Genomic DNA, 16,732 nt, shown 5'->3' with positions numbered 1-16,732 from the left:
CCAGTCGACACACTGCCCATGGGAATGAATGAGAGAGGGGCTGCAGAGAGGACAATAAGGGCAACAACAGGAAGACTCCTGCTGGGAGGAGTCCCCTCGTGCCCTGGTGGAGGAGCGTGGCAAGGTCTGCCAGGTTTTCCTCACTAAAACAGTAATCTAACTGTCTCGATGGGCCAAGTGGCCTGTTTCTTTCCTGTACTTTATAACTCTACGAGAAAGGCAAACAGAAATTTAATTTCCTCACAAGATATGTTCAAAGGTTCAAAGGTTCAATTACTATCAAAGTATACAACTCTGAAACCCTTCTTCCCCAGGTAGCCATGAAACCAAGAAAGAAAAGAAGGGTGCACAGTCCCCCCCCACCCTGCCCAAAAACCAAACAAAAACAGAGCAGACACATCAACCTCCAATCTTCCTCCCCTCCCCTCCCCTCACAAAAACCAAACAAAAACAGAGCAGACACATCAACCTCCAATCCTCCTCCCCTCCCCTCCCCTCACAAAAACCAAACAAAAACAGAATGGACACATCAACCTCCAATCCTCCTCCCCTTCTTGCACAAAAACCAAAGAAAAACAGAACAGGTACATCAACCCCAAATCCCCCCCACTCTGCACAAAAGCCAAACAAAAATGGAACCAGCACATCAACACCCAATTCCCTCCTCCCGCACAAGAAAATGGACAAAATGGAAAAGGCACATCGGCCTCCAAATCCACCCTCCCCCCCCCACACACCACACAAAAAAACCCGGGAAAGATCGGGTGAAAAACACAGAATACAAAAAACCTGCGAAACCAAAAAAAGTGTATGGTTCAGGTCCACATCCAAAACACAGAAAACCTGGGCCACATCTCTGGGCACACGCCAAGTGAATTTGCGCTGCAGTATCGACCACCTACAACATATATCACTGAGTCAGATGAGGAGAACGAGTGTGTTGCTACCAGATTCACTGATAATTCAAACATTAATGTAAAAACAAGCTCCGTGGAGGATTAAGGAATTTATTAAGGAATAATTATTAAGGAATACAGGTTAAGTGAATGGGCAAACTGGTACAAGGAACAAATTTCTATTCCTATTTTCTAAATGGGGAGAAAATTCAAAAATCAGAGGTGCAAAGGAGCCCTTGTGCAGGATTCCTTAAAAGATTAACATGCAGGTTGGGTTGGTTATGAGGAAAGTAAATGTGGTGATAGCATTCATGTTGAGAAAATATAAAAACAAGGATGTAATGTTGAGACTTTGTAAAGCGCTGGTAAGGCCTCACTTGGAGTATTGTGAGCCCTTTTTGGCCCCTTATCTAAGAAAGGATATGGTGACATTGCAGAAGGGGCAAAGGAGGCTCACAAAAATGTTTCCAGGAATGAGAGGCTTATCGTATGAGAAGCCATTTATGGCTCTGGGCCTTTACTCACTGGAATTTGGGAGATTGAGGGTGGGGGGGGGGGTGGGTGGGGAGGAGAGATTGCATTGAAACTCATCAAATATTGAAAGGCCTGGATGGAGTGGATGTGGAGAAGATGTTTCCTATGGTGGGAGAGTTTAGAACCGAGGAGGCACAACTTCTGTAAAGGGACATCTACTTAGAATGGAGATGAGGAGGAATTTCTTTAGCCAGAGGATGGCAAATCTGTGGAATTCGTTACCACAGGCAACCGTGGAGGCCGAGTCATTGGGTGTATTTAATACTGAGACTGGTAGATTCTTGATAAGTCAGGGAATGGAAAGCTATGGGGAGAAGGCAGGAGAATGGGGTTGAGAGGGAAATGAAACTTGATGGGCCAAAATAGCCTAATTCTGATCCTGTGCACTCATGCAGAAAGGAATAGTATAATGACAGATAGGCTCTCGCAGCTGATTATTGGCATGACAGTGCGAACTGAGAGCCAGAATTTCCCACCAGCGGGAAAACAAAGGAACGTAACATTTTGTCCTTCGTGGAGACCTGGCTGACGGAGGAAATACCGGATCATGCTATCGAGCCCTTTGGGTTCTCCCTGTTCCGGGCAGATAGGTCAAGAGACCTCTCTGGGAAGAGTAAAGGAGGTGGGGTATGCCTCATGGTCAATAATGCTTGGTGTGACCCCTGGAATATGCATGCACTCAAATCCTTCTGTTCCCCAGACCTGGAATACCTTGTACTGCCGTGCAGACCCTACTGGCTGCCTAGGGAGTTTATGGTTGTTATCACCGCAGTGTACATTCCGCTGCAGGCTGATACTAACCTGGCTCTCAAGGAAGTGTACAAGACCATCAGCACCCTAGAGACAGCACAACCAGAGGCTGTCTTCTTCATCACCGGAGACTTTAACAGAGCGTCGCTGACTAAAGTCTCTCCTAAGTTTTGTCAACACATCCAGGTGAGCACACAGGGATCTAGCATACGCAACCACTGCTACTCTCCCTTCCACAACGCTTACAAAGCACTCCTCCGTCCGCCAGTTGGAAAGTCTGACCACTCCTCCATCTTGCTGCTACTGAGATACAGGCAGATTCTGAAACGAGGCGGCCATAGTTAAAACCGTCCACTATTGGTCCGACCAATTGGCCTCCATGCTGCAGGACTGCTTTGATGATGTCAACTGGAATGTCTTCCATGATGAGGATATCTCCAAGTTCACGGATGGGGTCACAAGCTTCATCCGGAAGTGCACCAAAGATGTTGTCCTCCAAAAATCGGTCAGGGTCTATCCAAACCAAAATCCCTAGATCAACAGTTCCGTGCGAGCAGCATTTACCACACAGAATAGAGCTTACATTGTCTGTAATCAGCAGGAGCTCAAGAAAGGCAGCTACGATCTACACAAAGTCATCATAGAAACAGAAAACCTACAGCACAATACAGGCCCTTCAGCCCACAAATCTGCGCTGAACATGTCCTTACCTTCATCAAGGCAGTGAAACGACAATACAGGGACAAGATCCAGACACAGCTCTCCAACAACAACACACACAACTTATGGCAGGGTCTGCACACCATCACAGACTTCAAAGCTAAGCGCAGGGGTGCTGCCAACATTGCTGCCGCTCTCCCAGATGAGCTCATTTCAACGTCGCCAACACTGAGCCCCCGAGGAGAGCTGCTGAAACGACCTGCAGCTTGCAGCAGGTGTTCCCAATGAGTGGCTAGTCGCAAGGCAGCAGGACCAGACAGCATCCCAGGGCGAGTACTCAGGAGGTGCCAGGCACAACTGACAGGTGTGTTTACAGACATTTTTAATCTCTCCCTCTCCCAGAGTGGAGTGTCCTCCTACTTCAAAACATTCACCATTGTTCCTGTACCTAAAAAGACCTGTCTGAACGACTGGCATCCTGTCTCACTCACCTCAATTATAAGCAAATGTTTTGAGAGGCTGGTCAAGCACTACACCTGCAGCATGCTACCACCCACACTGGACTCCCTACAATTCACCTACTGACACAAGCAATTGATAAATGACAAAATAGCCACAGCTCTACACACCATTCTTACACATCTGAGAATGCTGTTCTTAAACTACAGTTCAGCAGTTAACACCATAATTCTCTCCAAGCTTGACAAGAAGTTCAGAGACCTCGGCCTTCACCCTGCCTTGTGCAGCAGCAGGCTGGACTTCCTGTCAGATTGCCGCAGGTGGTAAGAGTGGGTTCCCTCACCTCTGCCCCTCAACACAGGTGCCCCTCAGGGCTGTGCCCTAAACCCCCTCCTTTACTCTCTGTAACCCATGACTGTGTCACCACTCACAGCTTCAATCTGCTAATTAAATTTGCCTAATCTCAATTAATAACGAGGAGGCCTACAGAGAAGAAGTCATCACCCTGACACAGTGGTGTCAAGAAAATAACTTCTCCCTCAATGTTGCAAAAATAAAGGAGATGGTGGACTACAGGAGGAATGGAGACAGTAAACCCTTAATGAATCAATGGATCTGGGGATGAGAGGGTGAACAGCTTTAAGTTCCTCAGCATAAACATAACCGAGGATCTCACGTGGCTTGTACATACTGGCTGTGTGATGAAAAAAGCATCAACAGCACATCTTTCACCTCAGATGGTTGAAGAAGTTCGGCTTGAGTACCAAAATCCTAAGGGCTTTCTACAGGGGCACAGTTGAGAGCATCCTGACTGTCTGCATCACTGCCTGGTATGGGAACTGTACTTCCCTCAATCGCAGGACTCTGCAGAGAGTGATGTGGACAGCACAGAGCATCTGGAGATGTGAACTTCCCACTATTCAGGACATTTACACAGGTGTGTGAAAAGGGCCCGAAGGATCATTGTGGGCCCGAGTCACTCCAACCGCAAACTGTTCCAGCTGCTACCATCTGGGAAGTGGTACTGAAGCATAAAATGCAGGACCAAAAGGCTCCGGGACAGCTTTTTCCACCAGGCCATCAGACTGATTAATTCATGCTGACTCTTCTGGGCTGAAAGAGCAGAGGTGAGAGAGCCAGTATGAAAAGGGGAAGAAAATGTTGGTGCAGCGTAGGAGGAATGATGGTGCCTAACAGCGACTCCTTTGCTGGCATCTTCGGAAACAGCCCTATTTCCATCCTTAATATCTTTATTTTTCCCTTTCAGGGTTTTTTTGAAGACCCTGACCTGGAGTAACACGCAGGCATCTATTCTTTGCAGGAATGGGACTCATTCTCAGGGTTCCACGACTGACTGTTATTAAACATGCCAAGGGTTTGGCCTGAGAATCTTGATCGTGTTCGGAAGCCTAAGATCTCGGGGCTCTGGAGACGGGTGGGTCGAGGGTCGGTGTTACAGCCAGAGATTCGTGTGTTGTCGGGGAGGCTGGAAAATCTTTTGCTAGGGCCCAAAGACCCGAGGTCTTTGCGATCTTTGGATACAGAGCTTGGAAAAAGCGTCAAAATGGACTTTTAAGATCATAGAACCATAGAACCTTACAGCACAGTACAGGCTCTTCAGCCCTCCATGTTGTGCCGACCCATATAATCCTTAAAAAAAAGTACTAATCCCACACTACCCCATAACCCTCCATTTTTCTTTCATCCATGCGCCTGACCAAGAGGCTCTTAAATACCCCTAATGTTTTAGCCTCCACCACCATCCCTGGCAAGTCATTCCAGGCACTCACAACCCTCTATGTAAAAAACTTACCCCTGATGTCTCCCCTAAACTTCCCTCCCTTAATTTTGTACATATGCCCTCTGGTGTTTGCTATTGGTGCCCTGGGAAACAGGTACTGACTATCCAACCTATCTATGCCTCTCATAATCTTGTAGACCTCTATCGTCCCCTCTCATTCTTCTATGCTCCAAAGAGAAAGGTTCCAGTTCTGCTAACCTTGCTTCATATGACTTTGTTCTCCAAACCAGGCAACATCCTGATAAATCTCCTCTGCACCCTCTCCATAGCTTCCACATCCTTCCTATAAAGAGGTGACCAGAATTGAACACAATACTCTAAGTGTGGTCTCACCAGAGATTTGTAGAGTTGCAACATGACCTCTCTACTCTTGAACTCAATCCCCCTGTTAATGAAGCCTAGCATCCCATAGGCCTTCTTAACTATCCTATCAACCTGTGCAGCGACCTTGAGGGAAGTATAGATTTGAACCCCAAGGTCCCTTTGTTCATCCACACTCTTAAGTAACTGACCATTAATCCTGTACTCAGTCTTCTGGTTTGTCCTTCCAAAATGCATCACCTCACACTTGTCCGGATTGAACACCATCGCCATTTTTCTGCCCAACTCTGCAGCCTGTCTATATCCTCTAGTAACCTTCGACAACCTACAGCCCTATCCACAACTCCTCCAAACTTAGTGTCATCCGCAAACTTACTCACCCATCCTTCCGCCTCTACATCCAGGTCACTTATAAAAATCACAAATAGCAGGGGTCCCAGGACAGATCCCTGCGGCACTCCACTAGTTACCGACCTCCAGGCAGAATACTTTCCTTCCACAACTACCCTCTGCTTTCTTCCTTTAAGCTAATTTTTTATCCAAACAGCCAAGGTTCCACTTATCCCATGCCTCATGACTTTCTGGATGAGTCTCTCATGAGGGACCTTGTCAAATGCTTTGCTAAAGCCCATGTAGACCACATCCACTGCCCTACCCTCATCAATTTCTTTTGTTACCTCTTCAAAAAACTCAATCAGCCTTGTGAGGCACGATCTTCCCTTCACAAAGCCATGTTGACTATCTATGAGTAGACTGTACTTCTCCAAATGCTCGTAGATCCTATCCTTAAGAATCCTTTCCAGTAGTTTGCATACCACTGACGTAAGACTCACTGGTCTATAGTTCCCAGGTTTCTCCCTATTACCATTTTTAAACAAGGGAACTACATGTGCCATTCTCCAGTCCTCCGGCACTTCCCCTATAGCCAAAGAGGATTCAAAGATAATAGCTAATGTTCATGCAATCTCTTCTCTCAATTCCCACAACAACCTGGGTGTATCATATCCAGCCCTGGGGATTTATCAATCTTAATGTTTTTAAGAAGATCCAGCACTTCTTCTTTCTTAATCTCCACACTGTCCAGCACACAGGCCCGCTCTACTTCGACCTCATCCTGATCAAGATCCTCTTCACTTGTGAATACTGAAGCAAAGTACTCAATTAGGACCTCCCCAACCTCCTCTGCTTCCAGGCACATGTTGCCCTCTTTATCCTTTAGCTTCGTTCTCGTCATCCTCCTATTCTTCACATACACATAGAACGCTTATGGTTCTCCTTAATCCTACATGCCAAGGCCTTCTCATGCCTCCTTCGAGCTCTCCTAAGTCCTTTCTTTAGCTCCTTCCTGGCTACCCTATATTTCTCATAAGCCCCTCCTACTTCCTGCTTCTTACATCTAACATATGTTTCCTTCTTCCTCTTGACAAGTTGCCTCACGTGTTTCAACAGCCACGGTTCCCTTTTTCTACTATTTTTTCCTTGCCTCAGTGGGACAAACCTATCCTGAACCCAGCTCAAGTGGTCCCTAAACTTCTCCCACATTACTTCTGTGCTTTCCCCTTTGAACATCTTTTTCCTATTTTTCTCTCACTAGTTCCTGCCTCATCCCTTCAAAGTTAGCCCTTCCCCAGTTAAGCACTTTACCATTTCGTCTGATTTTATCCCTTTCCATAGCTATGCTGAAGCTAAGGGAGTTGTGGTCACTCTCACCAAATTGCTCCCCCACCAAGAGGTCTGTCACCTGACCAGGTTCATCACCCAGAATTAGATCCAGTATAGCCTCTCCTCTCGTCGGCCGGTCCACATATTATGTCAGGAATCCTTCTTGAACACACCTGACCCCCATCTATCCCCCTTGCACTCAGGAGGTGCCAGTCAATATGAGGGAAGTTGAAATCACCCATAACTACTACCCTGTATTTCCTGCACCATTCTAAAATCTGCCTGCTTATCTGCTCCTCGATGTCCTGAGGGCTATTTGGGGGCCTATAGACTACTCCCAGCACAGTGATTGATCCCTTCCTATTTCTGACTTCCACCCAGACTGACTCAGTGGACACGCTCTCTGCAGCGTCCTCCCTTTCTATAGCCGTGATACTATCCCTGACCAGCAATGCCACTCCCCCACCTTTTCTACCTCCCATCCTATAACTTTTAAAACACCTGAACCCCGGGACCTGCATCATCCAATCCTGCCCTTCCTCCAACCAAGTTTCAGTAACGGCCACAACATCATAGTTCCATGTACTAATCCATGCTCTAAGTTCATCCTCCTTGTTCCTAATACTCCTAGCATTGAAATAGACACATTTCAACCCCTTTAACTGGCTACAAGTATGTTTTGTCCCCTGCCTGTCCTTCCTCATCAACTCAGAACTCTTAGCAACATGCCCTAGTCCTTCTACCTTAATCCCTGCACTCACATTCTGATTCCCACCCCCTGCCCAACTAGTTTAAACCCTCCCCAACAGCTCTATCAAACCTGCCCACCAGGATATTGGTCCCCCTGGGATTCAAGTGCAACCCGTCCTTTTTGTACAGGTCACACCTGCCCCAAAAGAGGCCCCAATGATCCAGAAATCTGAATCCCTGCCCCCTGCTCCAATCCTCAGCCAATCATTTATCCTCCACCTCATTCTATTCCTATTCTCACTGCCCCGTGGCACAGGCAGTAATCCCGAGATTACTACCTTTGAGGTCCTGCTTTTCAACTTCCTTCCTAACTCCCTGTAGTCTTCTTTCAGGACCTCTTCCCTTTCCCTACCTATGTCATTGGTACCAATATGTACCACGACCTCTGGCTGTTCTCGCTCCCACCGCAGGATATCTTGGGCGCAATCAGAAACATCCCAGACCCTGGCACCTGGGAGGCAAACTACCATCAGAGTTTCTTTCCTGCATCCACAGAATCGCCTGTCTGACCCTCTAACTATAGAGTCCCCTATCACTACTGCCTTCCTCTTCCTTTCCCTACACTTCTGAGCCACAGGGCCAGACTCTGTGCCAGAGGTACGGCCACTGTCGCTTCCCCCAGGTAGGCTGTCCCCCCCAACAGTACTCAAACAGGAGTACTTATTGTCAAGGGGTACAGCCACAGGGGTACTCTCTAGTACCTGACTCTTCCCCTTCCCCCTCCTGACTGTGACCCATTTCTCTGTTCCCCGTGGCCCCGGAGTGTCCACCTGTCTGTAACTCCTCTCTATCACCTCCTCACTCTCCCTGACCAGACGAAGGTCATCGTAAACCAGCTGGTTGTTGTTATGTCTCCCACTCACTGTGAAAATGGGGGACACCTTGCAGGGAGAGAGAGAACCTGTGGGTTGTCGAATTTGGATGAAATGCAGAACTTCTGGGGTAACTGCAAGGTCTGTGTCTTTGCTCTAGCTTAGCACACGCTTGGGCTCGGTGATTGTATCAATGTGCGTTTGTTTTTGCTGGTGGGGGGAGGGGGGATCACTGCTCGCTGCCGCTGACGCGCAGGAGGGGGTGAGCTGGCGGGACTTTGAGCTTCTCCTGTTTAACTGTTCTTCATTCTTCAGGGCACTTCTGTTTTTGTGGATGTTTTGCAAAGAAAAATTCAGGATGTATATTGTATACATTTCCCTGATATTAAATTTGACCTTTGAACCTTTGAACTTTTGAAAAGGGATAGATCAAGAGTTAGCAAGTGAGAGGAGGATCTAGGTGAGGACCTAATGGTTCCAAAATCATCACTGGTACCTTAAAACCCCATGCACCCCTCTCAAATTTACTAATGTCACGGTGTGTACAAGGAACTTTCTAAAATCACTCAGACTGAATCTACCACCATGGAAGCCGCTAGATTTCACCTTCCTTGTTTCGTCATTACCCACTCATTTTCCTGCAACACACAGTTTGCCAAAAGAAGCAAAGGCTAGTTGTAGAACTATTTTCTTTTTCTTTTACCAAAAGCAGGTTGTTATGTTCAGATTCAATAACAATGTAGTCCATGCACTTTATCTGTCTACCTGCACACTGCACTTCGTAACTACAACACTGCGTTCTCTTTTTCATTTTGCCACCTTGATGTATGGCATGATCTGTCTTGATGGCACAGAAACAGAAGTTTTTTATCGGTGCTTATGATGAAAGTAATACGATACCAATGCCATTTTGCAGGGGTCCAGGGAAAGACTGAGAACAACTTTCAAAAGCATGGCAGTCCAAATAATCTCTCATGGTGTAGAGACATTCTACAATTCCACAAAGGATAAACCGGTCATAGTTCAAATACAGCTTACCTTTCTTCTTGAAGTTTATTTTGCAGGAAATTGCTAAGAATTTTAGAGTCAAAGTCATAGTTTTCTCTCCAAAACACCCACAAGTACTCGTATTGGACAATCAGTTTCAGAACTGTGCAAAATCCTTCTGCAGTGTTGAAATTATCGCCCTTCCTGGCACTTTCCCATGCATAGATGACCAGCAGCTCCAGAGCATACTTTGGTGGGAGATACTCTCCACTTTGTTTATATGGGCGACGGACATACTGTTGGACAAAAATAGATCAGCTTTTGGGTCTGCAATCCTTGAACTTATATGTTTGAAGAAGTTAAAATTAATCCAGCTAACATGGCCAGTGCAGGATTTTGAATGATTATGCAAAAAAAAGATTTAAAAAAAATTATTGTTTCTATTGCCAGACAACTCAGCTTTAAACTAAAGTAACAAATATTGGCAAGAGAAGAGAATTTTTTTTTTTTTTTGCAATGAACTATTAAGATCTCGTATGTTGTTGTAGGACCAGAATTAGGTATAGGGTATAGGAGCAGAATCAGGCCACTTTGCCCATCACCTCTCCTCCACCATTTCACCATGGCTGATCCATTTTCCCAAATCAAGAATCTATCAACCTCTGCCTTAAATATACCCAAAGACTTGGCCTTCACAGCTGCCCGTGGTAAAGAATTCCACAGATTCATCACTTTCTGGCTAAACAAATTCCTTCTCATCTCCATTCTAAAATGACACCTCTCTATTCTGAGGCTGTGTCCTCTGGTCTTAGACTCCCCCAGTGGTGGTGGAAATAGATCCAATAATAACTGCTGGAAGATAAATGGATACATATATGAGAAAGATTCACAGGTCTAGCTGTTGTAATTAGTAAGATGAAGATCAGGCAAAACATACCCTGAATGAAAAGTGAAACTGCCTCTGTCTAATTTTAAAGTTCAACCAGTCACATGGGGCTTGTGGGTTGAGGCCAGTGCCTGGACCATGAATGAGCTTGTTGCATCCCTGAGTACTATCATCACGTGCAAGTGCAAATTAGAGTAGTGATGGAAAGTCACATTCTCTGAGGAGCCTCAATTATTGATCAGAAACCAAGCTTCCAGGGGAGACTTGAAGAAATGCTTGAACTCCCATTAATTTTTCTAACAGCTTTGAGATCTGCTTTGGACAGTTACCCAAGATGTGTTTGAATTACCTGGAGCTCAAAGCCCCACACGTACCTGGTGTCAGATGCCCCCTCGCCACTGAATCTGTTCCATTTAAATTTAGGCAAGATGAATGCCTTAAAAAAGGTTAATAAAAATTAGGTCAGTGAATATGATCATAAGCTGCAAAGATAGGAACTGGTTAAAAGGCCTCCACTCCTCCTCGAAGGCTGGCGATGTGGACGGGTGTCAAAGGACATCTGCCAATGTTGGGTTGTCCCAGACTAGTGGATCCCGGGATTCGATGTCCACTTGGCTGGAGGCACGATGGGCTGGAGGTGAATGGGCAGGTGTAGAAGTTCTAGTGGCAGGGATAACTACCAAGAGGGAAGAGGCTAATGGATAATGGAATCACGGAGAGAGTGATCCTTACAGAAAGTGCAGAGTTGTGCCGGGGTGGGCAGGGGGTAGGTAAAGATGTATTTGGTGATAGGATCCCGCTGAAGATGGTAGAAGTTGTGGAGAATGACGTGCTGGATGCGGAGGCTCACGGGTGGATAAGGTCTCCAATAATCTCCCATTGAGTACTTATCCCTGCAAGAGGAATGCTAACCCTTCCCATTCACCTCCTCCCTCACCTTCCAGGTGAGGCTAAACTTCACCTGCAAATCTGTTGGGGTCATCCCAATACGACCTCCTCCACATTGGTGACCCACAACAAAGATTGCAGGACCGCTTTGTCGAGCATCTTAGTTCCAGCTGAGACAAGCAGGATTACCTGGTTGCCCACCATTGTAATTCCAGTCCCCATTCCCATGTGGTCCATGGCCTTCTCTACTGTCACAATGAGGCCACCCTCAGGATGGAGGAACAACACCTCATATTCTGTCTGGGTTGCCGGATGGCATGAACGTCAATTTCTTTAACTTATAGTAATTTTCCCCTTCCCCCTTGCCTCTTCTTCCACTCCCCACTCGGGCTCCCCTCCTACCTCTTCTCTTCTCCTCACCTGCCTATCACTTCGCCCAGTACCTTTCCTCCCTTTCCTTTCCCCAATGGTTCTACATATCACCTCCCAGCTCCTCACTTCCTCCCTCCCCCACCCCACCCACCTTGCATCACCTATCACCTTCTAACTTGTACTCCTTCCCCTTCCCCAGCCTTCTCATTTCCCAGTCCTGATGAAGAGTCTCGGCCCGAAACTTCAACTGTTCATTCAGCCATGGCACGGTAGTGTAGTGGTTAACACAATGCTTTACAGTACCAGCAGCACGGGTTCAATTCCCGCCCCTGCCTATAAGGAGTTTGTATGTTTTCCCCATTAGCATGTGGGTTTCCTCCAGGTGCTCTGGTTCCCTCCCACAGTCCAAAGATGTACTGGTTAGTGGGTTAATTACTCCGTCATTTGGCTAGGGTTAAATCGGGGATTGTTGAGTGATGCAGCTCAAAGGGTCGAAAGAACCTAATCTGCGCGGTATCTCAATAAATAAGTAAAATTAAATTTCCAAAGATGCTGACCCACTGAGTTCCTCTGAAATTTCACACATGTTACTCTGGGTTTCCAGCATCTGCAGGATCTCCTGTGTTTATGATACAAGATCATGAACCATCATAAAGGAACGGAAACGGCTCCCTTTACTGGTTGGTTCAACAAGCAGGGATGTGGAAGTAAATCTTAAACCAAACCTACAAGGTGGATGTGAGGAAAAGCCATTACACTCTGGAGCTCAATACTTGTAGTGGCGATGGAAAGAGTCTAGACCAGTTTCTTCAAAAGGCAATGGGATGAGCACTTGAGAGGGAAAAATTCACATAGCTACATGGAGTCAGCAGAGGTTTTGAATGAATAGGGTTATTCTGCCAGGAACTGTCTCTAATGTTGTGCATTAATTATACCTAACCTCTCAACAGCAATTCAAATTAAAATCAAAAGCATACACGTCTTCACAGGACAATTTAACAACGGCCTCCCAATCTACCTCAATATACCAGTGCTTCACAAGTCGGATCAGGCTTTTAAGTTTCGTAGGACGAGATTTTACAAAGTTCCTTTGAAGTTCAGTGAAACAAGTTGAGAATTCTCCACCAGGCTCTCCAGTTTTAATCAGGTCTTCATACACCTGAGGGTTTGGGCGTCTATATACATGCTGACCTTTAAGACAAAGAGGTGAAATCGATCACTTGGACAATTGATGTGACATTAAATTTTATATGACAAAATTATTGATCATTGATATGTGGCCCTTTGTTGGTTGGGGTCAAAGTTCAAAGTGAATTTATTATTGAAGTACTGTACCATATACAATCCGGAGACTTACCTAAAGCATCAAATGCAGGGAGAACATCAACCTCAACATAATCAGAGTGTTCCATGGCTTTCAACCGGAAGTTCAGAGAACGAGGAGAAGAATGAGAGGGAATTATTTTGGGCTCTGACATGATGATATCATGTCCAATGAAATTCCTACATGCCTCCAGCTCCTCACGAATTATTTTCAAATTTTCAGCCCGGTTTCTCTTCTGGTCTCCAAAACATCTGAAGTGGTTGAGAAAGATAACCAGATCTGCATCTGAGCCATTTTTCAAAGCTGTTCCTTTTCCAAGGGAGCCACCCTAAAGGAAGCATGTGAAACATCAACACAAGCTTTTAAATAAATTATCTGGAAAATGCACTCAACACCAATTAGAAACAAAATCATCTCTCTGGGTGCAAAATCCTGTGCAACTAATAAATGCTGAAGGAGCTCAGTAGATCAGGCAGCATCCGTGGAGGGAAATTGAGTCAATATTTTGGGTTAAAACCCTTCATCTGAACTGATGAAGTCTCAATCTGAATTACTGACACCATACTTCCTTACACAGATTCTGCCTCACCCACAAAGTTCCTCTATCACTTTGTCTGTGGCAGACACAAGATTTGCAGATGCTAGAAATCCAAAACAACACTTATGAAATGTTGGAGGGACTCAGAAGGCCAGGCAGCATCTGTGGAAAAGAGTAAACAGTCAATGTTTCAGGCCGAGACCCTTCAACAGGATTGGCCCCAAACATCAATTGTTTATTCTTTTCCATAGTTGCTGCCTGGCCTGCTGAGTTCTTCCAACATTTCATGCATGTTACTTTGTCTATGGCTTCAGATTCTTGCGTCTGCCATCTCTTGTGTCTCCAAAATCTTGCAGCCTAAGTTTTATCCATTTGGACCGCATGTGATTCCAAATGGAAGCAGATGAAATGGGCAAGATTATGGCTTCAGCACATCTATCTGGTCAAGGTGTTTCAAAGGAAATAACTGAGTCAATAGGAGAGATCCCAAAAGTCTCTGGTGGAGACAATGCACGACTAGGCATGCCATTTATAACTAAATTTAAGATACTTTCTTCACCAGAAGTTGTTGAAATCTAGACTTGACTTTTTCACCAGCCTATGTATGCTGGGTCATTTGGATGAATGACAAATAATTGATTAATGATATCAAGTGTTATTGGAATAAAGGAGTTGAGATTCAAATCATCCATAATTTGACAGAACAGCATTTCATATCTTGGTGACCTGTTTCTAACTGTAGCAGAAAATCTAGATTTAGAAACTCATCTTGGTAGTTACCAAAGTTTCTGGAAACTCACATAAGGGTCGTTACCATGCACGAACCCAGGCAGTGGGTATTTCTGGGTCAGTTGACAATGAAGGAATATTGTGACCAAAATTGATCCAGGTGACAATAACTCTTTAGCAGGTCCCATTAGAGGGAGATTATGAGAAGCAAATTATCACAATACTCTCTTTCTTCCCTTCTGTCCACCACACATAGGGAGAGATTCTTTTTACAGTGCCGCTCTTTAGTTGAAATTGCATAACTCAGAGACACCTCACAGAATCTAGATCACTTTGTTTACAACTTGGCACCATTGTTCATGCTTGTTTAGTATGATTCTGCCAGTCTCACCTTCACAGTTTTACTGATCTTAATGGAGTAGCACCGTTGCTTTAAGAAAGAACAGATCTTGTCCACAGCCTCACCAGCTTGCGTCAGAAATTCCTCATCAGGTTGAAGAAACATGTAAATAAATGTATCCAGTTTACGAGGAGATGTTTCATACAAATCCATGTTTCGAGCTAGCATTTTGAAATAAAAGAAAATTTGATCTTCAGTTAAACCCGCCAGGACTTTTGCACAGTATTACTAAATCCTTAAAAAGTGAAAAGAGACCATTCATTCTCTGGATTGAATGCAAATCCAACTGAAAAATCTTGTCAAACTCAATCCTGGTCTTCCCTTCCCACACTGGGCTACACATTACTCTCTGCCAAGTGCCTACCCAATTCCCTTTTGAATACACTGACTGATTCTGTTCTCACTACTCGAGGTCACAACTACTTTTTGTGTGAAACTTTTCCATCAAGTTGTACTTTGTTTCTATCTAAGTCTCTAGGTTCCTGAACCACCACTAATGGGAATGTTTTCTCTCCACATAAACCAGCCTTCTCAACCTTTACTTCAAGAACACCACTTATCTATTCTAAATTTGTTCAAGACCCTGTCAACCTGTGTCACCACTTTCAGGAAAGTATGTACTTGTACCCTTTAGTTTTTCTACTCTATAACACACACCAAGCCCTGCAATTTACTGGGTAAGCCCTGACCTGGATTAGCTTACTAAAATGCAATGTCTTGCATTTGTCTCAGGGGAGCCTGGCACCGTAGTGGTTAACTCAAATGTTTTATAGTACAGATGATCCGAGTTCAATTCCCACTGCTGTCTGTAAGGGGTTTCTACATTCTCCCCATGACAACGTGGGTTTCCTCCAGGTGCTCTGGTTTCCTCCCACAATCCAAATATGTACCAGTTGGTAGGTTAATTGGTTATTGTAAATTGTTCTGTCATTAGACTAGGATTAAAATGGGGGATTGCTGGGCAGCTTGGATGAAAGGGCTCGATAGGTCTATTCTGTGCTGTAACTCAAAAAATAAAAAATAAAAATTAACAAAAATAATTTCCATCTGCCACTCCTTGGTCTAATTTCCCAGGTAATCTATTGTAACCCTAATAACCTTCATCACTCTCCACCACATCACAAAATCTGTGCCATCCACAAACTAACCATGCTAACTGCATTTATTGGAGTATAAAAGTATAAATTTTAAACTTGCTATTTGCTATGCATGTACCCAATTTAGTAGGAGAATGAAATCCTAAGAATGTAGAAGACAATGGTGTGTTAATGAGAGGTAGCTAAGAGATGTAGATTAGAACATGATTAAGTCAATGGGTAGAAACAATAGTGGCAGGATGTACGTGTGATACGCAACTATAGACTATAGACTATAGATATGCTAATGCAACTGGACCAGGAGATTGCTATAAAAAATGCTGTGTCCAAAGGATCGGTGGGCAATCAGCGACTAGCTCAATGACTGTCTCAGCTTTGATTTGCAAATTAAAGTTTAATACTTCTTGAAGAATCTTCTGCGACTCCTGGTCATTTGTGGGGCATGAGAAACCACGACAAAATTGGCGACCGCGGCAGGACCAGAAAGAGACCCGCGGAAAGGAAATGGCAGATTGGGGACACTTCCCAGTCCTCTAGCGACCCCCACAAGGCTAACAGAATTAAGGGTGCACCCAAACAAAAGGTAAGCACTTTTTGCGACAATTTGGACTAAGAATTCTGTTGGCTTTGGGGAGGTCTTGGAGTCTCAGAAGTGTGGAACCACTGCCGAAGTGTCTCTCCGGTCCAAAGAATCTGGCAGAATTGGGGGTTAACAGGAGGCTCAGAGGATTGATCAAGAACACTGCAGTGAGGGTAAGTACAATTAAGTTAATAAGAAGTTAAGTTAAGAAAAATTCCACGTGGTATTGGTAAGTCCCTGTGGATACTGCTTCGTATGAAATGAAGGTCTGAACGGGCAGGGAAAG

The 16,732-nt window shown here is 45.0% G+C and overlaps 1 protein-coding gene across 1 annotated transcript in view; it reads right to left on the bottom strand.

Annotated features, from left to right (window-relative positions):
• LOC140738948 (2'-5'-oligoadenylate synthase 3-like) overlaps window positions 1-16,732 on the bottom strand; it is a 90,554-nt gene that overhangs the window by 2,559 nt on the left and 71,263 nt on the right. The window contains 4 exon segments of the mRNA XM_073066959.1: window positions 9,684-9,928; window positions 12,797-12,969; window positions 13,136-13,430; window positions 14,761-14,930. Of these exon segments, the coding sequence (XP_072923060.1) occupies window positions 9,684-9,928; window positions 12,797-12,969; window positions 13,136-13,430; window positions 14,761-14,930 (883 nt within the window).

The sequence above is a fragment of the Hemitrygon akajei genome, chromosome 14, assembly GCF_048418815.1.
Source record: "Hemitrygon akajei chromosome 14, sHemAka1.3, whole genome shotgun sequence".
NCBI lineage: Eukaryota > Metazoa > Chordata > Chondrichthyes > Myliobatiformes > Dasyatidae > Hemitrygon > Hemitrygon akajei.
Note: the sequence above shows the minus strand (reverse complement) of the source record. Positions and strands in the feature narration are given on the sequence as shown.